This window comes from Centruroides vittatus, unplaced genomic scaffold (genome assembly GCF_030686945.1).
Source record: "Centruroides vittatus isolate TY-2023 unplaced genomic scaffold, ASM3068694v2 contig_876, whole genome shotgun sequence".
NCBI classification, from domain to species: domain Eukaryota; kingdom Metazoa; phylum Arthropoda; class Arachnida; order Scorpiones; family Buthidae; genus Centruroides; species Centruroides vittatus.
In genome coordinates this window covers 247879-275291 of record NW_027122568.1, presented here as the reverse complement: position 1 = coordinate 275291, position 27413 = coordinate 247879, and the positions used below count along the sequence as shown (strand labels likewise).

Sequence of the window (27413 nt, the reverse complement as noted above, 5' to 3'; positions counted from 1 at the left end):
TAAATGTTATCAAATATTTATCAAATTTTTTAAATATCTAATAATGATAAATTCATAATAATTATAGTACTAGAGTCCATTTTTTAAAACAAGTCTCTAAATTAATGTGATAAAGAAAGGCAAATTCAATGATTCTCCTTAAATTAAATACACAAAACTTAAGTTAGGAAAATTTTAATAAGGATTTAAAGATTTTTATAGTATAAAAGAATGTAAAACAATATAGATTATATATTATACTATATACGGGTATATAATATATATTATACTATAAATAATTTATGATAAAAATGTAATTATATACAGTTTAAAAATCTTAAAACTGTATTTAAGACAGAAATATAAAACGACCTCGATGTATGACAGTTAGGAATTCCTAGTTAGGTATCTTCTCAGCAGGACTTCGTTTTTTCACAAAGAAAGTACGGTTTGAATTATCAAACCGTTTAAAAAGACTTGATTTAGAATAAAATCTTACATTAATCACACACTACATTTACGATGATAACGCAGATAATGATACAGGAAACGAGAAAAATAAAGTCTGGTAGGTGACATCTAATCACATAAATGTTTGTTTTGACAAGTACCGAATTTAAAAATATTTCAGCGAGACATATAGGCTATGTAGTATTTTAAATATCAAATTTAAGCCGAATAATTATATTAAACAGCGAAAATTATATCTTAGAAGAGAACGAGTCTACTGCACATTTATCGAGAAATGTATCGTGACCCCTCGAACCCAACCAGCTGCCTTCTCAAGGCAGGATCGTGGAAGAAACCAGCCGCCACCGCTCCCAAACGCACCGCCAACTTTCCTTTACCTCAAAATGGACTCGCCTGCGGGAATGAGATGCTGAAGCTTATGTGTTGATTGTTGAAGAGGGAGAGTTCTGTCGAGCTGTGTAGGTTTAGGAAACCAGTGATTCTGGGTTGGATATTTATAATCACCACCCTACAAAGCTTCACAGATGGGTAAGTTATAATTTCATTTTAGAATCATATTCATTGATCGCTAACGGGAATAAATAATACGACCCTCTTATGTAGCGAAGACAATTCAGACTCTTCAGATCGATCTTTTTGGTTTTGTTAATATTTAATAAAATAATTAAAGTATTTTCGATATTTGTTTTCGAATGTTGTTAGATACACGTAGGTTGCTAAGCATGAAGTGTTGTCTGATAGCGGGTCATGTCTCTGCTAAAAATAACAGGGTTGTTCCACCCTCCTCGAGTGTTTTCCTTCTCTAGGGTGCTGCTGGAAAATTCTTTCCATTTTCTATGCATTCGTTTTTTTTAATTACTTAAATAATTAACACCGTTCGTGTCAGACTAATTAAAACAAATTAATATCGTTTTTCAAACTTTATCATACCTGAAATGGCGAAAAAGTTTAAAAACAAGAACATTTATTATATATGATAAGATGTGTTAAATTATATATTGACATTTTTATTGGGTATTTTAAAGATTAAGAAAAGAATTCGCGATCTATGACCTGTGAATAGATTATTCGATAAAAGTATAAAGAATTCTCGATAACTCAGCATATACATTTAACTTAAAATAAATGATTTAAATAAGCAGTAAAGCAATTCGTTAGATTGACAATAGAATATCGTATTTCGGCTTAATTGGAATTTTAAGTAGTCGCACTCTAATAGCATAACAAATTTGTAATACGTTCAGGAATGTAACATATCTCTCTCTCGCTCTTTCTCGCTACATAAAATGCTTATTTATAGATTATCAATATAACTAATAAATTAATTTTCGCTGTTTAATATATAATTATAGTTATATTTTTATAATATATATATATTAACTACTTATTTTTTTTTAAAGTAGAAAATTATTACTTTCTTGTCTTGTTAATGAGAAGAGGCGATACTTACCTACTGCATTGCCTTGTAAAAATATAATTTGAATAATTATCAATAATATCGTTTTAAAAATTACAAGTTTTGTTAACTTTTTGTAAGGTCTTTAAGAAATTAAATCATTTCTGATATAAATTCTTAAAATTTTAAGACAAAATGCTATTCTACTAATGAAATATTACAAATTCTTTAAATATTTAAATTGGAAATTTTATTTTAGTGAATTATATGGCTATTTTTTTTTTTTAAATTGAAAATACTTTTTTAAAAAAAATAAATGTCATAAAAATGTTTTTAAAAGGAAACATTTTCTATAATTGACTCGCGGGACTAATTACACTTTAGTGTATCAGCGGGGTACTGTTAAGAATTACAGGAAGAGTAGTAAGAATCTAACTCTTCCAAATTCTCTACTGTAAATATCATTTTTGTAATTTTTCAATTTTTTTTTTGTTTGTTTTTTTTAAGGTTTTAGAATGAAATTTAATCAATCTTAATGAAATTAATTTATGTTTCTTATAAAAATTCATGTCTAAATAATATACAAGTTCAGTTATATTTATATATGTAGCTCTGCAGTTGATGAAAGAATTACTTTATTTAAATGATTTACAGTTGTTTACCGAACATCTTATTTATCTAATGAACACTTTTCAATAGTAATTTCCGTTCATCTTTCTAGACAAATCGAATGAATAGAAAAAATCCTAGAGGAAGGATATAATGTATATTTTTAGGCTAGTGGCATTTCCTTTTTTTTTTTTTTTTTTTAGTTATTATTTATATAATTATTTTCGTTCTATCGATTGAGTTTCTAACTTAAATAATTCATTTGTATCCTTCGCTTTTCATCACTATGATACGAGCAAATCGATTAATTTAAAAAAGTGCGATAACTGTAGAATATTTATAAATTATCTGCCTTTAATCGAGGTATGTTGACGTCATTTGTTTAAAGTGTAGACAAAAATACAGTAAGATTTCTATGTTATAATAATAGAATCGTCTTATTTTTCAACCTTTTTTAAAGATATAATAAATTTTAATTGCTAATTTAAAAATAATTTAGTGAATGAAACATATTTTTTTGTTATTTATTTCCATTTTTATTGTTTAATTGCTGTTTTTACAGATTAATTAAATATTGTACATATGTAAAGCCGGATTTAAACTTGTGATTCTGTGTTATAACTGGTGGAGGAAGAAGGGCCTCCACCTTATATTATAGGCCTATATGTATAAGAGGCCTTTTCCTTCCACCAAATAATAATGAAACAAGACAAAATTAGATATTACATTTTTAAATAGCGGTAGTTATTGTTAAATAGTAAAGAAGCATAAACAGAATTATGAATTAATGAACAATACATATTATTTTTTTGAAAATGTAAAGTCCTTTGTACTGAGGCCCTAAAACCCTTATTTAGTCTATGTATAGTCATATATTCCTATTATAAATAAAAATAACAGCATAAAAATCGAAAGCATCTCATTTATTTTGTTTAATAAACTGACTTATTGAGCAAAACATAGCTTATTGAGCTCCGGATATTAAATTAAGACAAGTTCTTGGTGTAGTATCGATCATATGTCATTCTTGAATTTCATATATGAGGAATATAAGCTACGTTTATTATCAAATAAATAAACAAGCTCTAAACATATGATTAATTCGAATTTTAAATATTATCTCTTGCAATCTTTATAGCTTTTTTTAATTAAATATAGATGATGATATGTTATATCTAAATATTATATAATTTAATATAAATCAGGGGTGATAACCTTCAACAAGCGCAATTAATACATGTTGTAACTTAATTGATATTTCCTAATTTTATGACCTTACTATAATTTGATATATAGTAATATTGTTTTTAATTCCGGATTAGAAAGAAAAATATGTTATTGCAATGATAGGCAGGTTATTAAGTTTCAAGTCACGTTGCTAATGTGCTACATCATGAACTTGAATATTTAGTTTAACCTTGCTTGATGTTCAATTAGCCTCGCCTATTGTGAAACGCTTATTACAAAAATGTTTTGAAAACTCGCATGAAATTATTATTTAAGCAATTTACGAAAGTTTTACCTCAAAAAATTTTTTGAAAATTGTCACGCTTCTCGATATATTATAACGTGCTTTTCAACCTTTTTGTATGTCGGTTTCTTTCCAAATTTAGAGTTAATTTGACGACCTCATTCTATATTGATGCTAAATAAGAATAAATTACAAATAGGATGAAATAAAATATCGAATAAGAATATAATTTTTTTTATTAAACAAAAATCAAAATTCAAAATTATATTTTATTTTAATATAATTTTAAAATGTATTAATTATTATTACAAATTTTTCAACTAAACCAGTGGTTCAGGGTTCTCAACCTCTTTTAAAAAATTTTTTTCCATCGACCCCCTTCAATATTATAGGCCTACATATGCAAAACAACCTTCTAAATAATTTTTAAAGATATCTTAAATTTATTTGAGAGCAACAAAATATGTAAAATTTTTAATATTTTTAAATAATTTTTTTTTTTTTAATATTTTCAAAGTTTTATCGACCCTCTCAAACTTTCATTGACTCCTAAGGGGTCAGCGCTGATCCTGTTAGGAAGTCCTATCCTAAATGAACTCTCGTAATTTATCGACCCCCAGAAAAATCTATTGAATCATCAAAGATCTCTAGCGACAAGGTTAGGACCCCTATTTTATATTGTTTTAATCTCGAACGATTTGGTTAAACTTCAAAATATTTTAATTTTATTAAAAAGTTTTCAATTAAAATAATGAGCTCTCTGATGGATTTACAAGTATATAAGTAAAAATTTTATTTAAGCTAGTATTACAAACGCCAATGACGTTTTCTCGTTATATGCGTTTGTAATACTAATACTGTTGTAATTTAAAATTAGGAAATTATAATTACAGTTGGTATAGTTACAAAACTAAATTGTTACAGTTCGAAATTACAAGAAAATTACTCTATGTTGGACACTAATAATTTCACATAAATGCATTGAATTTAGAAAAGCACCCCACAAAGGGATGGTCAAGAGATTTTCGGTTTTATTCATTTAAGATTCGTGGGTCCATGCATAATATACTTATTTATTATGTATTTTAAAATATTGTAAGGAACACGCTTATTAATAATAATATTATACGATGAAAAAAGAAAATTAGTTATTTTAAAACTGAAGGAAAATGTTGGCCATTATGGGTTCAAAGGTAAAAAATAACGACCCGTTAAGGGCCCGTTATTATTATTTTTTTTTTTTAACTTTGAACCCTATGCAACTGCGTGTTTTGCGTAATGGTTAATCCGACCCTGACTCCAAGTAGGCTACTGGGAAAGAGGAAAAATACTATACAATGTGTACAGAAGTTATACATCTGTATAATTTTTGTAGGTAATTTTAATTATTAATTACGTATTAATGTCAAATACAGTTAATGTGATATTTTAAAACACTTTGTAATACTTTCCAAACGAAAGCCGTTTAAAGTATTAAAGTGTATTGTTTTTCATTTTACTGTAGAAGTTCCCTAGATGCAATTAAAAGAGTCCAATTTAGAGGGGTGTCTACAAGAGGGGTGCCAACTTGAGTGATTTTATTCAGCGACGTAACTCAATCGTCGAGGGGCCGCGTGACACAGTATTCCCATTACGTGGGGTAGTAATGATATTAAGTTATTAAAAATAACACTTTAGATTTGTCATTACGCAGCAGTTCCAGCCTGGGACAGATTTCTTTATGTCGGGGCTTCCGGAGCCGGTGACTTCGTCACTCCAGTCACTTTCGTAGTTAGGCCACTTGTTTTATTGTATTTATTAAAACAAGAAATTTTCGATTTACAGAATGACAAAGTGTATTTGTATTTTATTTTTGTAGTGTTTGTCATGATTTTGTGGATATCATCATACCAAACATTCTTTACAGCTTATTTATACGATTAATTCATAAATTATTTTTAAAATTTTCCAAAATTTAAGTAATATAAGGTCAAACAAGTTTTAGCCACTTAATTTTTTAATAAAAACAATAATTGATCGTTCGTTTTTCATTCATTCTTTGTTATGACCAGAAACGATCATCTGTATAACTATTATCTGTACGGCCATCTGATTTAGGGATTATTTTGTTTAATATTTGTCTCTAAATGATTGTTATGCGATATCATAGTACACAATATAAACTAATTGAGAAGAAAATTCTGTCTAAAGTACAGTAATTTACAACGCAACTGGAAATAACGTTTAGACACAAACATTACAAAAGTCTCCTAAAACTGACCAAAACTATAGCTTGATCCGATATTCTATTCATTAAACTAACATAATCAAACACTAATATTATTTTTTATATTCAATGAAACTTAAGACATTGTATGAAAATATTTAAAAATTATATTAAGAAAAATCCAGCAACGAGTTGCTTAACTTTCTCGGCCACTCATTTAAAATTGTGTGTTGCGCCATCTCTTGTGATAGTTTATAAAAAAAAACGTTTTATATTTTTAATTATTATAAAATGCAGAAAGTTTAATTTTGAGAGTAGGGATGAGTTTTATAGAAAAAAAAAATTGTAAATGCTAATAACAAGTGAAATCATCATTAAGTTCAACCCTACTCGACATATGACTCACGACTTCCTTCTATCTCCCCACCACTTAGATTTTTAACCACCAAAATTTAATAGCATCAACCCCCTAACACAAACCTCCCTGCAAAATTTCAGAAATTTTCGACAAAAAGCATAGTTGAGCTATAAAGATGGACAAAATCGTGCCACACACTAACATGCATACATACAGAAAAAAATCCCTGAATTTTTATTTGCATTTCTCGACGTTTCAAGGTCCCATTAGTCCAAAAATATAAAATCTTGGGGGTCATTTTTTGACAGTTATAACAAAATTTATTTATTTATTTTTAAAATTTTTCTTACCTTATTACTTATTCTTACTTTTTGTCAAAAATTCTATGGGATAAAATTCTTCTTCCATGAAAATAATATATAATTTTATAATCTTTACTGATCTAAGTGTCGTTATAAAAGAATTTCAACAACATTCCTGCAGTGTAATTACATCGATTTTTCTTGCATTCACAGGATTAATATGTATTATCAACTAAGCATTAATTTAATTCAAGAATCAGAGTAAACATTACTAAATAAAACTAAATATTAATTTGAGAACTAAACAAATCGATTTGTAATTGAAGACAACATATTGCTGCAATCAAGATTCATTCATGCACTCATACATCTTACAATGTTATTTATTTACTACAGAGCTTACTTATGAAATAAATAAATAATGAGTATTCGTGTGTAATCTACGTTATAAATCTTAACTATTTATCAATAATATTAATAAAATATCAATGAATTTTCTAAAAATAGATTGCATATATCCATACAAATTTCAATACAGTACCAACTTTTGCTGTTTTTCTTGTATTTTTCTATAAATAAAAGTTGCGGTATCACTCCCGGATTAATTTGACTATTGTTTTGGTATAATTAATTTTTATTTATCAGATAAAAGATAATTATAATCTTTCCAGTAATATAAATTGTTTAATGCAAGTCTAATAATTAATTTCTAAAACCATCGAATGTAAGTTTATCTATATAAATTTTCTAAATAGGCCAATTACATGTGTTAGAATTACATCATTGTGAAAAATATAAAATAATAATTGTATAAAATTATATGTTTGTACCATAGATATTTGCTGTCATGATAATTACAAGGAGAATATAATTGATAGCGTAATATGATGATTACAGGAAACCAAGATGTCTTAAAGGCAATCAGGAAATGATAGTGTAGAAATTCATAAGATTTATGAACAATAGAGGAGAGGTCATTCTAGCCTCATATTTATACTATTCTACACATAAACTTATTATATTGTTTGTATCTTTGTACTATAGAAGAATGGAATCTCATATTAGAAAGTTGGGAGAAAATAAACGTTTCTATTATGATCATCATATCGAATCATTGAAATTTAACGCCATTTTATTGAAATATTCGATAACTTTTTAACAACGTTAGTAAAAAATAGGTAGAAGGTAACAAGAAACCACTGCTTACTTTATTATCCCAAGACAAGCAACAATAAATAGTAGGAGAGAGAAGATTGATTACCGATCGTGGGATGCAAGATCAAAGATTCGGTAAAACTAGGAGCAACGATTCTAAGATCGCAAACAAGCGAAATCCTTGCTTAAAAATTAAAACAGAGACAAGCTAGAAAGCATTAACTTCGGAAATTTGTGTATAAAAAGTCATGAATCTGATATAGTTTTATCTATAAATAATGGTCTTGTATATATTCGATTTAAAAAATAAAATATAGCCTACCAAAATTTAAACATTAATTTGCTTAAACTATTTTAAATTAAAATAACAATTAAATAATAAAGGAAGAATAACCAACATTTTTTTTTTTTTTTTTTTTTTTGAAAAATATCGTACATCCCTTTTCACATATATTAAAAATATTAATGCAATATAAAAATTTAATGAAGAGCTTTAACAGCATGAAATTAGCTAATTTATAATTATAGTAATTACTAATTTACTAATGAAATTTTTTATAATCTTTTATATTTGATTAAATATTTTTCGTATTAAATTTCACATCATTTCGTTAATAAGGATAAGTAAAAGAGAAAAGATACTGTATTTAATGAGCTTGAAATGTACTTCCCGATTATATGGTCAGAGCTTCCATATTTATTTATTTTGTAAAATCTTCCATGTAAATTAAGAATGAAACTCTGCTTGACAAAATGTTTTAGTTTAGAATTAAGAAAACGCTATATATATTTAATAAAACTGTCTGTTTTTAGTCATATTTCCGTCTACAGTCAAATCTTAATAAGTAGAGTTCCTCCGTTTGGACCTTGACCTCTCCAGGAATAACTGTACCACTGATGATATTTATCTAATTAAAATTTCACATAAGAATGCATTTAAAATTATAAAAGTTATATTGTAGGGAAAATGGATCCTTTAAGGAAAATGTGACTTGGTAAGGTGGGTCATGAAGGCAAAAAGTTGTGTCGATTAGAATAATATAGGCAATTGTTTCTAAAATTGGACCACTTTAGTTTTATATTGAACTGCCAATTATATGTTGTGGAAAACGGTTTCTCTAACCTGCTCTAACCCACATATTATTTATTCTTTCTGCATGGCAGCAAGATACATTTCGCAATCAGCGCAGTTGAACATCTTTATGCGATGCCCTACCTTTGCATCAAGTTTCAAGTTTATGCAAAAAGATGAACCCAATCCTGTCAAAGCATACAGTACATTGTATCATAGCTTTCTGCTTATCTTCACCACACAGTTTACAAAACCTGGATCCCTCACACCCATCTGCCTCTTTAGTCTCTGCATCATCTTAGAAATTCATTTTTCCAGAAATTCAAAATTCAGCTAAATAAATTTTTAAAAAATTTAAGTTTTGTACTTTTATACTTCAGTATTTTCGTATTCGATATAAGTTATATTCTATCGCAAATAATGTTGTCTGACAGAATAAATGATATCGTCAGCACCTTGAACTTATCTCTCAATCCCTGGTAAACGACAGTCACAAGAATTTTCACATATGCCTATTAACTTAGTTTATGAGACAACAATGCTTATTAGTATAATGCCATTTACGACAGCAAGGTATGTGTAGTTGTGGACTACTATCAGAAACATTCATAAGATTCAGATTGCAGATTCACGTTGATCACAATTGCATAAACCGCATTTTATTACCGCCATTTTGTTTCTACACCAGGTATATGCGCAAATTTATTCTATTTTTCGTAAAAGAAACAAAAATTGCAATGTTGATTAAACATTAATCATTAAGAAAGTTGAAAATCTAAATATCAGCTATTTTTATTGTTAAAATAATAGAAAACATTAAAAAATAAGAGTCTAACCAACACCTTCTCTCACCACCCAGCCGCTCCCATAGTTTTTTCCATATTCATCGTGGGTTTGGCCCACGATGAATATGGAAAAAAGACCCTCTTAGTGCTAGTGCAAAAAGAGGTTTTAAAAAAAGTTTAACTACGTTTCTAATATGATAAATTTTGTAATATTTACTTTCTTAAAACATACAATGAACACTCGCTATTCCGAACTTCACTTAATGCCAACCGAATTTTCTCTTTTTATCCACTGAATGTTCTAGCTTAAAAAACATCCGTAAATAATTTCTTAAAAACACGAAAATTTTATAAGATTAATATGTACACATGTTTTAATATAAATACAGTACGTATATCAAATACAGCGTAAAGATTTAAAATATACTGTATATACTGTCAAACCTTTCAACAATGGCTGCTGAAGGAAACATAAAAAAGGGCTGTTGTTCTGAAGTGACTATTATTTGGATGTTATTTTATATCCATTTTTGCGTTTAAAAAAAAGCTTTTGATAATAGTCGTTGTTTAGAGGTTCGACTGTATTTATCTGTAGTCTTTTTTGAATTTTTATTCGATAATCCGAACTTTTTACTAATTCATAATTAAGTTAATTCGGATTAGTCAGAGTGTACGATAATTTCATATGGCATTGTGCTTAATTCTGCATTATATAATGGTTTGAAATCACAGGCGAAAGCACGAGGTTGAATAGCTATAATCCTCCAAAAAACAAAAACAAAAAAGAATAATTTTAATTAAAAATTTAAATTTTTTAAAGTTTTAATTTAAATATAGTAATAATACGATTTTTTTTTGTTTTAAATTTATTTTTTTTCCAAAAGCATTTAGGTTAATGAAATATAAAAATATGTATTAGGGTTTCTCATTTCCAGGTCTTTTGCTTGTCCCGGGATAAAAGTGAACTGTTTTCCGAGATCCCGAGAAATCCAGGGACAAAATTAATTATTTTTAAGATATACAAAATATCGTAAAATCGAATGATATAATTATTTTTCATTTTTTAAATTAATTTAATACGTTCCGCAACTTTCAAAATCATATTAATAATGCTGTGTAAGATATATATTAAAAATTACCTTTGAATTACGTAGAAATTTTCACAAATAGAAAAAATTTATTAAAGTTTGCTGGAAACTGCATACAACAACAAATGCTTTGAATTGAGTTAAAAATTTTTAAAAAAAAACTTAGATCAAACTTCTAACTTAAAAGATAATTTTCGTTTTTTAAATAAAACATAATACAAAATATTATTGTAAATTTTTATAAGATTTTAAAAAGCAAAGATGGTCAATACTCCCATTACTCGATCTGATTCTTATTTCAGTAATGAAAAGTCCTGCTACCGAGAATGTTCTTTCTGATTCAATTGATATGCCTGGAATCGTGTTTAATGCATTTAAGAAAAAACAGTTGTTATGTGTTTTTTCACCGGTAGCCTGGAAGATTTCTAGTTCGTTTTCGAGATTGTAGTACTTCTTTTGCTCTCTAAATTTCTTGATTTGTCTGCCTCGGCTGCTTTAATAGCGGCATCGAGCTTATAGCCCGATAATTCGGCAATTCGTTTGTCTTTAATAATTAGGTTTACGAAGAAAAACTTCATACTGCAGACTTCGTACTCGTTTGTATCCGTGCCCAATTTGCACAACCTGGCATTACGCAATTATTGAAGCTACTGAGGATGGTTAAAAATTAAAACAGCATAAGCACAATTATTCCAGATATTACAGGTTCTAACAAGTAAAGAATTTTCAGAGTCCTGTCACAAATAAGCTTCATATTGATTATTGACCATTTTTGACATGCCATAACGAGGAAAAATTAAAAAAAAAAACTAATAAGTAGGTTTAAAATTAATACTCATAAACTGTCGGAATACAAATGTATTCCGACAGTTTATGAGTTAATTATACTTTCTATCGGCAAAATTTCCACAACTTTAACATTAAATAAGAAAAAGGTGAACTTTTAAGAAATTTGCGGGATTTCCCGGGTTAAAAAACAACCGGATCCCGGAATCCCGTTTGAGAAACCCTAATATGTATAACCACAGTGTAATTTAAGTTTACTTTGAATATTTACGTAAATTAAAATTTGTAACTGATGTTACAGTTTTCATAGAAATATATATATATATATATATATATATATATATATATATATATACATTGAAAACAAAACCAATGCATATCTAAACAATAAAAATAATTTATAAGATTATAACTTAGTAATAGAAAGAAACAGTCGGATAAAACTGTTCAAATTACATCAGTCATGAAAATTTTATCGATAAAAAACATGTCCGGTAAAAGGAGAAATTCTGTTTATTATGCGTTTGCTTGCTTTTCCCGTTCAATGATTTATTAGACCAGTCTAATAAGTTATTTAATGGAAAAATAATCATGGTAAGTTGTCGAAGACAGAAAAATTTGAAAGAATTAGAAGAATGGTTGGTTGCGTTATAAAAAATATTAATTACATATTTATGATTAATAACAGTCTGTTTATTTCTTTATTACAAAATTTATTGTTTATTCTGCATATAATTATTGAAACGTAAAAATAAATCATCTAATGAAATAATTAGATTTCGTTGGATTTAATGATGTACTTCTGAACTCTGATTTTTTATTTATTTGTTTTTCCACGAGAGCTTATTGGTAAATAGAAGAATTTTATATAATTTCTATATAAAATTCTTTTATTTACCAATAAGCTTGTGAAATTTATAATCAGAGATGTAGCGAGAAGGAGCAGAGAGAGTCGTGTGTTCACAGGGTTCTATGAACTCTGTTAACAGTCAGTAAATAAAATAAAATATCTAACGGAAAGTTGAATGTTATGCTAATAGTAATAAAAAAAACATTTTTAAAAAGTTTCTTTTATTCATCAATGCGCTTTTTTAATACATGTACAATATATAATTCCTCTGGGCTCCGCAAATCAATCACATTCCTCTGTTTATTACGTATTAAACCGGAAAACATTGTATATTATTGATTTTATTTCTGTCTAGTGATAAATAAAATACACTTTTTTGTTTTTTGCAAATATTAATGCATCATAAATTTAAATAGAGTATATTTAATACATTTACTAACTGTCAACTTCTATCCTGACATGTCGTCTTTTTTAAAGTGGATTCTAATTTAAGATTCTTTTAGAACCTTAAATTAGTTTCCAAGAGCATTTTTGAAATGTCCTGAATTTTTCTTTTCGATGTTTTCTTTACAACTAACTACAATCTTAATTATTATTAATGTTAACGTAATAAAATAAGTCTTCGAGTCGTCTTTGATTAAATCGAAACTCATATTTAATGCTTGGTTTCTTGGTTCAAGTTATAAATTTATGGAAATATAAATCAAGAAGGTTCGAATACTGTTTTTGGTAAATATTTTAAACAAATGTTATCACGATTACTCAATATTGATAAGAGCCATTTTCGTTATGTATTGGAGATGTTCATCATAATTGTCAGTTTTGTATTGTTCAGCTCGTTAAAATAATAAATAGCTCAGGAGTTTAAGGAACTGTTATGTTAACTTATGCATTTTAAATTACTATTCTTCTTTATTGAGGCATTTTTTTAATATAAAATAAACTTTGAAACGTGTTTAACCGGTATATACATATTTATTTATTCTGTATTTTCTAAGATTTTAGGATTAAAATTTTAAGCAAATTTTTGCTCTCTCTTTATAATTAATTTAGTTACTGTGTATGAGATTCATGTTTAGTTGTCTGTAAACTTATATTCTTCTGAATTACATAGAATAAATTAGTGAGCATATGAAGAAAATCAAGCTACTATTTTTCTCATATATCTAAAAATACAATAATTTAAAATGGTAAAATCTGCCGAGATCAAGTTTAGTAATTTAATATAATTTATTTAATTAATTTGAAAATTTAATAATTATTTACGTATATAAACATTTTAGTCTTTTACGATTCGAAATGTAAATATTAACATTTATTTATAACCATAATTTTGAGCTGTTTAATTTTAAAAGCGTGTATATAAATGTTTATTTATTTGTAACAGAATTAAATTTTAAATTCTAATTAATTGAATTTCTTTAAAATTACGTGCACATTTGTTGAACATTAATTACATCTGATTCTTAATTAGCAGAATATTCGATTATTAATAAAAATTAAATTATAGAAAAGAGCAGAAATACGCGTAAGGAATGAATATTATTTATAAAATTTAAAACGTTTCTAATAGTTTAAGATTGAATATAAAACTTAAATTTACTATAAAATTAAACTGCTTTTAATGTAAAGAATGTAAAATAAAAGAAATTATAACTTTAAAAAATAAGTAACAACTGAGAAGAATAAACATAAATACTATATCGTGTATCACACTATAGAAAATAAACGTTTAACAAAACTGGAAAGGAGAAGATGCACCTGGCACTGGCAATATGCAATTCTATAATGCTATTCATGACGTGAGTTTCCGTTATCAGTAAATCGTGGTCATCCCCTTTACCTCGTAACCGTGTTTATAAATAGATGCAGCCAAGGAAACATACTTAGAATAAGCAATGCATTATTCATGCTTTCTCTTTTGCGGAGAAGCCCAATAGGAAGGTCGTGCTGTCGACCTTGCATTAAATAGTCTTTAAAGATTAATCTAGAGATTATAATAATATCAACAGTATCAATTTAAGTGTTTTTATTTTTAAACTATTTCGATTTCTTATAAACGTAATTACTCCTTATACAAGATCATACGGACATCTTGTAAACTTTATATAGTTACTTACTTGGAAAATTACGTATTTAAATGTAAATTAAATTTGTTTGTAATTATTTAATAATTACTGAACACTTTATTTTATTGAACTCGCTGAGATGCGTGAATATTAATATAGGAATTGGCGTAGTCAGGATGGGCGTAGTCAGGATTTCACTAAGAGAGTTCGACAGTTCAGGGAGGAGAAACGTAATATTTATATATGAGTTGAATATTAACTAAAGTTCCATATTTAGCTGCGGTATCTAGCTATTTATTTCTATAATAAGTTAGTTCTTGTCATGTATAAACAGAAAGAATTTCCCTTTTCCCTGATTACTGTTTCCTGACACCCCGAAGCTTCTCGTGATCAATTAATATACCCTTCATATACAATACAATTAAATTTATAATAATTATATTAATGTCTTTATACTGTGCTATACTGGAATAATACTTTTTACATTTTACGCACAAAAAGAAAAGTTTTCAATGGACTCCTATTTTAATTCTCTATAGACTATATCTGTTACAAACATATGTTGAATACTAGTACTTAATAGTAACACAATAAAGATAGATCTTTTGAATCAGTTGCCAAAAATAGATTAGAAAAATTGTAAGCTGACAGTTTTGTAAAGTAGTAGAACGTATATTGTTATCTGAAGTTATTTGCAAAATAAAATGTTATAAAGAAATAAAGAAAATTTTAAAGAAAAAAGTAATTTTAGATTAATATGGAATCTTTTCGTGCCAAGAAATATATATAGTAGAGCTAGATTATTGTTTTCATATCTGAAAGCAATAAACTAGCTCTGAATGTTCTAAATGTTTTCATATATAATCGTACAAATATCGATGATTTTTATACGAGAACATTCAGAATATTCAGAACAAGACATTTCAGAATATGATTAAGATCGGTAAGACATAAATATTCTCAAATGTCTTGGACGAATTTTGAAATATTATTTCAATGACTAAACTCAGGTTTTTTTGTATTGTTATCTACGATTATTTAGAAATCTGTCATGAAAAGATTCACGTCCTCATCTTAACACGAAACATTTAGTTTTTATTTAAACTCATTACAAACTTGTGTGATGAATATATTAGATTTTCTCTTCTAAACTAGAATCTATGAGAATATAGTATTAACAACAGATACAAATAAACAGAATTTAAGAAAAATAACAAAATTTTTATAAATTATTAAGAATATTTCATGCAATTACTTATTGCTATAAATGTCTGGAATAGATAATATCTCTATATTAATTCTACAATATTTATTATTATTATTATTATTACTATTATTCTGTGATGCGAATTCATAGTAAAGAATAGTAATTAACGTTAAATTCTTTTTGAAACTTATTTTTATCTTCATAATAATTATACATTAAATAATGTGGGTTAAAGTTAAATTAGCTGAGATAAGATATTAATCTTCTTAAACATGCTTTCTTTTAAAGTTACTTTTGAACTGGATGTCTGCAAGTAAATCTAAATATTATAATTATCATTTTCTTATTCTTTTTAGAAGCAAGTATTCACTGATAATAATGTGACCTTCTAATACAATTGTCACAAAGGCTAATTACACAAAATTACAAAAGGTTTGTTCATATTATAGCCATTACATTCGGAATATATTCGTATGATAGTGTTTTAAGTAAGAAAATATGTTCTAAGTTTGAGATAAGGCGATGGATTTGGCACATCTTTCATTGCATAAAGAATAAATAAATAATTCATTCATTCATCTTTTTATCTCTGAGAAAGATGATGAATTCGTCTTCTTACATACATTTGGAGAACAATATTATGTTATAATAACGAAAAATAATCTGTTATATTACTTATAAGATAACTTTTGATTTAGTTTCAAATCAGATTAGCATTGTCATATAAGTTTGCTTGTTTATTCGAGTAGACTGAAGCTCACTGTTGTAGAATAATATCAATATATCATGTTAAAACAATATCAGGTATGTCTTTTTTCCCTGTGTGATTGAAGTTAATAGAAATTAATAATACAAGCTGGGAAAAATTTGTTTATATTTATATATCATATTATGTGAAATCGAAAATTGTAACTAAAAACTTATTAAGATCAGCAAAATATTTAGATTTTGATCTTAATATTATAAATTTTACACAATACAAATTTTACAAATGGGAAACACGTTAACAAATAAGACATTTACGCTCAGGACAAACGATTTCAACTCGCTTTATGAGTCATAAAAAAAGCCAAAATTTAAGCTTAATAAATTAAACGGAATGTATTTATTCCCTTTTTTATTTCCTTCGTTTTAATACATAAGAAATTCATGATAATAATGTGGAAAAACAAGAAAAACATACGATCGAGAATATTAAGAAAAATATCTCATATTCTTTCACATAAAACATGAAAGCAATTATTGTCGTTGATTATTTACATTATTGATTATTTTATACTACAAATTCATCACTTTGAAGACAAACGTATAGAATAAATTCATGAAGTATTTCAGGTAAATTTTCGTAATTATAATCCAATATTAAGAAAAATTTTTAAAGTAGAAAGTTGCTTGAGAAATTATTACAAATAAAATCTATTTTGTGGATAATGTCTTAAAATTAATACTAATATTTAATGTTTAAACAACTTGAATTAAAATACAAAATCTATATTAATGTTAATGTTAAATTTAAAACTTAAAATATACTTTTATTTAGTATATTATTTATTTATTTTATATTATATGTTCAGTATGATGGATTAAAACTAAATTTTGTCATCATATTTTATATATTTTTTATTTTACTGTACCAATTTATGATATTTAAATTGGAAGATTCACTAATTATCGAATTCATGCCGTACTTTATTAATACTGAGATCATATAATTAAATACGCCAATGCATTATTAATTAAAATCTTATATGAGAAAATGCGAAAAGATATTTTATTCAATTTATGATGCTACAATAACATGGATGGTCGTCAAGTTTAAAATTGTTTTTAATTAATTCTTAATTACGTAATGAAGGTAATTTCACACGCAACAGCAGACTCTTCAAATAATAAATCTTCTCTAAAATAAAAATCGTTCATGCTAAGAGTTGATTCTAATTTTGCGAAGATGTTGGACCTTAAATAAAATATTGAATTTTTTGTAAAATTAATTTTTTACTTTTATATTATTATTATTTTATTATTTATAAATTTATGTTGTTTTATATACGTTTCAGTCAATTTATAATTTATTACATAAAAATGCTTAACACTGCGTAACTTTATCCCTTTTGAACTATGATTATTAAATTTACAGATTTTTCTGGCCAGATGAATCAATTTAAATTGATTCACCAGAATTTTAAATGATTTTTAAATCTTTAAGTGATCAATTTTAATTGATTCATCTGTTGAATATAATTTAAAATATAGAAGCAAACTTATTCAAACCTGCTATTATAAATTCCACCTCATATAATTCCAACAAAATTCATCAAATTTATTTTAAGAATAAATTTAACAGTTTATTTTATCGATATTTTAAATTAAAATAAAATAAATATATTTTTAAACTGCAATATTTAAGAAAAAGAGGACGTATATTAACAAGATAATTGAAATAGAAACCGAGATCCTGTGGTACTGTGAAAATATACTTCTCCTATTGTTTTAATGTTAAGAAAACTCAATTTATTGACTTGAATGACAAAGGTTTTCATTGATTTGCAATTGAAGATATTTTTAATTTTTGTCCCTTTTTGCTCTATAGGCGTTAGAAGGCCTTTATTCAATAGAGCCTACTCATCGTGGGTCTTCTAGGTCCACAATATAGCGGCAGGTGAAGGACAGGAGCCTATCACCCATAAAAAATTCTTAGGTAGTTACTCGTCCCGATTCGATCCCAAAGAGATAAGCTGATGTCTTAATTGTCTCGGCCATTCGGCCACCGATTAAGGAGTATTTTAAAATAATGTGAAACATATTTTCTAATTTCCTCCACAAAATAATACTGTATTTATTATGCATTTCTGTATATTCTTACACCAGGAATTCATATTTTCTGAAAATAGAAATTAATAATACAAGCTGGGAAAAATTTGTTTATATTTATATATCATATTATGTGAAATCGAAAATTGTAACTAAAAACTTATTAAGATCAGCAAAATATTTAGATTTTGATCTTAATATTATAAATTTTACACAATACAAATTTTACAAATGGGAAACACGTTAACAAATAAGACATTTACGCTCAGGACAAACGATTTCAACTCGCTTTATGAGTCATTCTCAGGTTACATTACAGAATATTATAAGAGTAATCTAGAACACGTTACAAACATTTGAAAAGGTTGTTCGAAAAGAAATCATTACGACTCATAAAAATATAAACAAGTACGAAAGATACGTAAATGCAAATAAAATTACAATAAATTAACTAACTGCATAAAAATAAACAAAATTTTATATAGTGACTACCTCAAGGCAAATCTCTAAGATAATAAAATTGTATTATAGTTTCTGCCTTTTAGAAAATTTCTGTTTACGTATCTTACAATTTTTCGATATGGCACATATCGCTCAGATCAGGGTTTCTTATATTTCTAATTGTCTGTGTTTTGCCTAATACTCAACAAAGTTTCCAAATTTCACAAATGAAGCTACACCGTGTTCTTTCCAGTACGAACTCTGCATTTCTCTACAGAAGGGCCTACCAGAGCATTCTCTGGAAGGCCCTTCTGTAATGTTCTGAGCGAGTTGAAAACGCTGAGTTGGTTTTGATCATAAATTTTTCCCTATTCAAGTGTTGTTACCATTACTAAGTTTAGTAGTAAATATTCTATTTTTTACAAATATTACATAATAATTACTTAATATTACAAATATAAAATAAGTAGAATCAAGAACAGTATTTTCGGTTCTATATTGAAGTTTGTTTCGTTATTTTAGATAAAGAGGTATAAAAATGCGTTATTTATTATAATAAATAAACATTACCTGTTTATAAACAGGATTTATTAGAACATTTTATTAGATCTTTGATTTTCAATAAGCTACTGTTCGTATGTTTTATGTGTCTATCATTATATTTTCGAACTTATATAATGGATGTTAGAATCTTTCCTGACGAAATAAATCATTTTTGTGACTGAATATTAGCATCAGTTTTTTAAAATCATAAATAAAGATTATGTACCGAATTTTTAATTCAATTTCAGGTGGTATTTTTACGTTTTCCGATTTTGTTTTTCTGTATTTTTCTCACATTCCTGATCTTACAAGTTAAAAACGTATTTATAATAAATAATTTTAAGTATTATTTATTTCAAGATAATCTCATAATTTCAGAGATTTTTATTCATACTTTTATTTTTTCAGATTACGTTTTTTGTATAAACCAATCTATCAAACCGCTAATTTTTTCTGGTCAAAGTCACTCTATCTCCGTAAGTTATTCGAGATAGGCTATTAGATATGAAATATGTTACAATTTGAGTACGTTATCAAGGAAATGTCATAAAAAAAAAAAAAAAAAGAACAAATGAAGTAAAAGTCGAAATTCATACTTTTAAAAATATATCAAAGCTTTAAATATTTCTAAAATACCAATTAAATATTTCCTATAAGGAAATCATTTCTATATTTTAGCCTTTCAGAAAAATAAATTAGTACAGAATCTATCATAAAGTTTTCAATTTTTATCAACCCCTTAAAATAGGATTATCATAACCAAATCATAAAAAAGACAGTTTTGATTAAAAAACTAATATAATATAGGTCTAAAATACTCAATCGCTATAAGTTTTATTTTATAATGAAAATAGAAAATATAAAAATACATATATCTATAAAAAGCTGTCAGAATAAAAATTGTACGAGAATGTGTCCGGAAAAAAGAGGATGCGCAGGCCTATCTGAATTGCAGGTGTTAAATGGGTTAAAGCACAATAAAGAATTATATATGGCAAATTAACTCAATAAAAAAACATGATAAAACCTAAAATATTTAAATTATTTTTAATTATTGGAACTAACGTAATTATTAATTTTAGATAACAAATTAGTTCAAATTGATATGAATACCGTTTTTAATCCCGCCTGAAAAATCTGAATAATTGGATTCGGTTACAAGTTCCACAGTAATTTGAATTAAAATTTGTTTTCTTTATATTATTATAAATGATGTTAAAAAAAACTTTTTTAAATTATTTATTCAAAAACGCGTTTTAATTTTCCAATAATTTGAAGACATTCTTAAATTACGACACTTTCCTCACAGAAAAGTTCATACAAAGAATAGTAGTATATAGGGATCTTTTCTTAAGATTATTTTTTTTATCTGTAAATTTTTTTTCTATATTTCTTTAGTCTAAAACTTTTATTTACACTAGAAGAAAACGTACGACTTCAGAAATTTTATAACTAAATCTGTCCAGCATACGAGTGTAACGTAAAAGCCTACTGCACTTTCAACAGACGGATTCGGGTTTGATTTTCAGTAGATGAGGTGTTTCTCGTCTTTCTTCCCGGATATATCCTCCAAATACTCTTAAATGATTTTCTTGTATATTAATTTATTGATAGTGAAGGATCATAAATTTAATATGTGAAAAGGGATTTAAATTATTCTATAATTAGAACAGAGTTTCCATATTATTAAATTATACGATGTAAAGAAAATAGGATTAGTTCGGAATAATAGATGTTGTTTTTATGTTCAATCATTAGCTATCTTTAAAAAAGTTTTTTGAAAGTATAAAAACTTCATAATATATATATTGACAATTGACGTATATTATTGACTGGAATACATTATAATATTATATAAATAGGGCATCACTTTTAAATCAGCGAACCGAATATATATAAAATCTAAGATTATCTATTAAGTTAATGAAAAAAATCTTTATATTCTACATAAACAATCTTTTGTTTTCTTAAAAATATTGCCTTTCTTGAAAATGTTTTTAATAGTACAGATTATTTAATCATAAAAATTGAATCATTAGAAATAGAAATGCCGACAGAGCAAATTTCTAATGGTTCAATTCAGAACCATCTGGGATGATAATGTCTAGCTTAAGTGTTAGCACTTAATGGGAAGATAACATCTAGAATGATTAGCTCCTTCCGAGAAGCAAACAGCCGATGCAATCCTAAAAGTTTAGTCATCTCTTACCAAAAAAAAAATCTGGCGGCGCCGTTGATTAGAACTACGATTCTTCGTGACCCATTTTTATTTATAAAAATATTAAGACTTATTTGTTATTATTACTTCTATACATTAAATATTTATCTGTTTTATTAAACGAACGACTGTACGTTCAAACTGATCATTAGATTTAGTTTATTTCATTAAATATGATTTTTTAGAACAAATGTCGATGTAAAGAACCTACGAATTTGTTATTGTTATTATTGTTACTAACTTATGTTTTTTAATTATATAAATTTGTCTCATAGAATCTTATATGAAAGACTTGTTAGTCGAGCAGAAATCAATATTAAATAATATTATAGTAAAACTTTGATTTAAAGTAATCCTAAATTTCTCCATTTACGTAAAACACCAATAAATCTGTACTTGTGAATAAATATCGCAGTAAATCTTAATTGCATTGCAAACGACATTGTTACCATTGAAACCATGCGACTTTCAAGCTCTCAAACTCACACTTTTGTATAGAGTTATTATTATTTGAGGCTGTTTATCGCTATACTCGATTTTGTGCCAATTTGAGAAGCGAACAAAAGGTAGCGTTAAATCGAAGTAATGGTGGTGTATAAGTATAATAGGTAATAAACTCATATTAAAGAAAAGAAATCTTTCAAAAGAAATTCAGTAAGGCACAAACTGTTTCCTAGTAACATTATTTCATTATATTCGGATTTTTTAAAATTAAAATAATCTTCAAATTTCGTTTTATGGTGTTCGTGCATCAATTATATTAGAAGACTACGAAAGTTTTTAAAATAAATAACTGCATTTTGTTTTTAAATGAGTTTATACTTTTATATTATAAAAGTTTTATACAAGATTTTACAAAGTGCATTAAAGTGCAGATATAGATAAATTATATATTAACTAACAAAAAAAAGCCTATTTTGCGTGCCATTAGAGCATTACAAAGCATCTGAATAATCATTTTCCTTTATTGATTCGGTGAATTAGCGACTAATATAATTTTTCGTAGTACCGTAGTTCTAAATTTATATAAAATATTTAAAAATTATCAACAAAACGTATTTTTGTCTAATTAACAGATATTAATTGATAATAAGCATAATTTATAATATAGATTTTATATATTTTATTAACACAATTTATATATGAACAAATTACTCAATTTGTGGAAAGCAACTTGTTATTAATTACGGAAAGCGATTGTTCAAATTATCAGTTAATTTACTTATTTCATTACCAATAGAAAATGTGTTATGAAACATTTTCTATTGATACTGAATATTGCATACCTTATTCTATATTTCTAATTTTAATTGCTTTTCTCCAGAAGAATTAATTTAGCATTAGCCTATACTCTAATCAAAAGTATACACAGTCGAACCTTCAATAATGGTCATCTCTAAAAATGCAGACTGTTTTTCAGGAACGTTGAACAAAGATACATACAAACATTACCTCTGAACACTTCCAACAACGGCCATTTTTTATGTTCCGGTCAACATCCGTCGTTCAGAGGTTTGACTATATTACATCCCAGCAATTATTTAATCTTTTATAACTTACAGTGTAAGTAATAAAAGATTAAATATATCTGCTATAAGTAAGAAATAATTCACATCAATTTTTCCTAATTTTATAGTAAATTTTTTTGATATTTAATCTCTTTTTTTATAACCCGTGGCAAAAATTATTGAATAACTTCATTATAAAGATGTTTTAAGCATGTAGCAGTTTCAATGGATAATTTCCTTCTAGGAACAATGATTTTGTTACTTTCACAAAAGTATTAAATATTTCAGTGGCATTTACTTTATATTCAGACTAACTGTTTGCATATTGAACAATATAGCAAGCTATGTTTTAAATATACGATGATATCATAGTTTTTCCTCAGTTTTACATGATTCCAAAACTTTTTCACTGTTAAACAGTTTAGATATTTAATTTATATAATGTTATGTTGGTTGTTTAAATTATTATTAATATAGGCAAAATGTCGTAATGTAATATGGCAAAATTATTCGTATCATTTGCTTCTTTTGTTTCTTTGCTACATGCTTAAAACACTGTAAAAACATCCTCATAATAATTATTGCCTGGGATTGTAATCAAATTGCTCAGATTGTGATTCTTTCTAATTCCTACTCCTGAAAAATGATAGGCTTCATTCATATCAATACAATGATATGTATTAAAAGTAATTCAACTAAATTTTCAATTGATTAAATAATATTATTAAATTTTTATTCATATCTGTCAGTTATTTTCCACTCAGATAGTCGATTTTTAATTTTGCAATAACATAAAACAAGTACGTGATATAGGAATAAAGTTCCTGATTGTTAAACGTGGGAGTATTTAGTGTTAAATGTGTTTGGAATTCTAAATATGTAATATTAAGTAGTAATGTATAATTTCACACTATCATTTAGTTCCCTAGAAAATTGATAAAAATAAGATATTAAGGTAGCTTTCTTACTATTATTTCTCTTCAATAAATATTTCTGTATCAAATATTCTGAAAACGATTGGATTCATTTCGAGATAATATTTACGTGACGATTTTTACCTAGTGTAGAAAGAATATTTTAACATAAATTGCGAACAAAGCTTTATTCTTTTATCTCAAAGAAATTTTATAAAGATGGAAAACAAATATTATTAAAAATTTATTTATTGGGGCCAAGGACGTTTATGAAAGTTTCAAACTACTGCTTCGGGTCTGGGTCTTCCAAGTTTAGTTTGTCAGCCAATATGTATAGAAAGAAGTGCGCGTAATACTTTTTATTAAATGTTTATTTTTTTGAATTTATATTCTTAAATATTTGTTTAAAACAAAAATTCAAGAAATATATCTGACACAACTGATGCAAACTAGGCCCTACATTTTTTGTGTTGGAAAAATTTTGTTGTTAATCGATTATACGCCTTATCTAGGGACTTCGTCACGAATTATAGCTTTAGATATGTTTCTGAAATATAGTTTTCGTGTTAACATTATCACATCATATTTAATTTCCATGGTAAAAACTAGTCTTTCCATTTTTTTGTTTATTTTTATTTATTTATTTATTAAGAAAATCTGAACGCTGATCTTTTTGTTTACTGCATTGAAGATGGTTAACTTGTATATTTCTATATAAATTATTTAATGTATTTATTAAATATATAAGCTATACGTTTCTATATCAAATAATTTTCAATATACACTTGATTTCTTTATCTTGATTATCCAAGTTGTTTATAAAATATCCTCTTCAATATTTGATTATTGTTAAAATTAAATTCGCTTAAACTATTGTTATTGTTATTTTTTATTATATTCATTTTTAATGCTAAATGAACAATTTTTTTAATTTAAAATATATCCTATCCACGTTTAAATTAGTTCTGTACATCGTACTTTTCCTCTTAAAATAGAGTCATTCCGGTCATCTATCTAACTGCTTTCAGGAGAAATTTTTTGAATTTAAATAACGTGACTTCCGGTTTACATCGGAAGTTTGCAAATAGTTAATCGGGGTTTCCATATCGGTGTCGTCTTTCATCTATCTAACTCCGTTCTCGAGATTCAAGAAAAACAGAACGGACAACAATGGGAATTTATAGATCTATAATTTTTTGAAATTGCAGCCCAATTTCGATTTAGTACAGTAATATGTTTTATTTGGTCCTTATTTACAGTAAAATGGTTCTGATTATTATTTTGTATTTGGAAATTAGTAGCATTGAACTATAAAAAGTATTTGAAAAAATTTTAAATTTATCATTTTATCATTAAAATTTATCGATTTTTATTTATTTTAAAGCGTTTTTTATTAAAAGCTTCTAAAATACGGCAAAAATTATTATTCAACCTGCAAATAGGAGCACGTTCAGTTTTTCTCTCTTATACGTTTTCTTTAAATTTTAGACATTCTTTTTCAATGTTGTAGTTGTAGGCTACAAGTTTAAAAATCCCCGAAGACAATCTTAATTCTCCAATAAGATATAATGTAATCGACAGGATGGAGCAGACCTGACACAAGCTTGGATATCTAGGATCGTAAATATCCTCACTACAGGTTCATGCACAGGGTTTTTAAGAGAGTGAAGTTTAAAAAACATTATTTTTTCATAACATAATTTTTTATTTTCATAATATAGGTAAGTTAGCTCGTATATAGTCGTGCAATACATCAAACTGAGGACTGAACGGTACAAAATAAATTTGTCATTTATAATGCTGCTTAATTTTAATTTAATTTAATTTTTAAAATTCTTTCCAAATGTAGGAGTTAAATTTGCAAATATCCGTGTACACTGTCTTGCCTCACTCATACTATTGTTTAGGTCATAAAGATTTCAAAGTAAAAAAAAAAAAAAAAAAAAAAAAAAATATCTCACACAGATCAATTTGGGATCGGCAAGAGATTACGACGCCGATGATCATTATTTATCTTAATGTCGCAACGACATTACAGGACATATCGTTTTAAGATCAATTCTAGTTCGAAAATTTTATCAAAGAAATTTATTTCAACAACGTCCTATGACGTATGTAAAATACAGAAAAAATAATAATAAATAAAATGTGATTAAAGTGGAATCTCCAGGATTGTCACTAGACTCAAGATCTTTGGGCAGGAGTTCTGTTATTAGTTACTAGCAAATGAACCCTACTTAAGGTACAAAAATGTTTGAGATGCAGAGTCCTGTATAAAATCCCCAATTTAATACTTAAAACATAAGGAACTGTAGTGAAAATGAAGCATCTTGAAAATGAAAATACTTAATAAGTAAGATGGTTAACGTTTGACCTAATCTCAATGCAATATTTGAATAATGTCTCTCAAGGAAACTTACAATAGCCCATAGAACGTCATCCGGAATTCTCTAGATACTAAAGACTGTAATTTTGAAGAGTACACACTGATACCAATTATATTGATCAATTAATTTCTTTTCAGCACAAGATACTATTGTATGGCCTATTCATAAGATGTGATTATCTAGCATGTTAATTTTTTTTTTGTTAAAATATAATATTGTTTAAATATAAACGGCATTTACTTAAATTTCGCATTAACCATATTATATATTTTTAATTACATAGAATGGTTATTTTATCTATAAAACTTTTGTGTTATTTTATAGAAGTATAACAGTCACTCCATTTACTTTACTCTCACTTTTTTTAATGAATGAGAAAAAATAGCATGTAAAATTATTTTTTTCTGTTTTCTAACGTAATCAAACATGCTCGCATTGTCAAATCTGGACCTTTCAAATCACTCCAATAAATTTTTTTTTTTTTTTTTTTAAATATAAGTATAAATATTTTATTGAAAGTAATATTTCAATAAAAGAAATATATTTTTATAAAATTATATTAGAAAGAGGTATTTCATAAAGTAGATTATATTATTTCTAAAGCTTAAACGAGGTCATGCTTTTTTCGAGGTTGATATAAGAATAGTGATTCCAAACCCCCACCCATAGATATGAGGCCACTTTGCTGTATCGTGAGGTCATTCAGGGCGGACATCTAGAGGGGTACAAGCCCAAACTTAAAAAATTTTAAATTATTTTTAAAATTTTATCCCTAATACTGAAGCTA

General features: G+C 26.4%; 1 protein-coding gene across 2 annotated transcripts in view; it reads left to right on the top strand.

The window, feature by feature from the left end:
- The first annotated feature begins 727 nt into the window (after positions 1 to 727).
- LOC136983106 (actin-binding LIM protein 2-like) overlaps positions 728 to 27413 on the top strand; it is a 128964-nt gene continuing 102278 nt past the window's right edge. Inside the window, exon 1 of one of the 2 annotated variants that reach the window (XM_067279741.1) lies at positions 728 to 978. In XM_067279741.1, the coding sequence (XP_067135842.1) occupies positions 975 to 978 (4 nt within the window). In that variant the 5' untranslated portion in view covers positions 728 to 974. The remainder of the gene's footprint in view (positions 979 to 27413) is intronic. The other variant, XM_067279742.1, reaches the window with a different exon arrangement.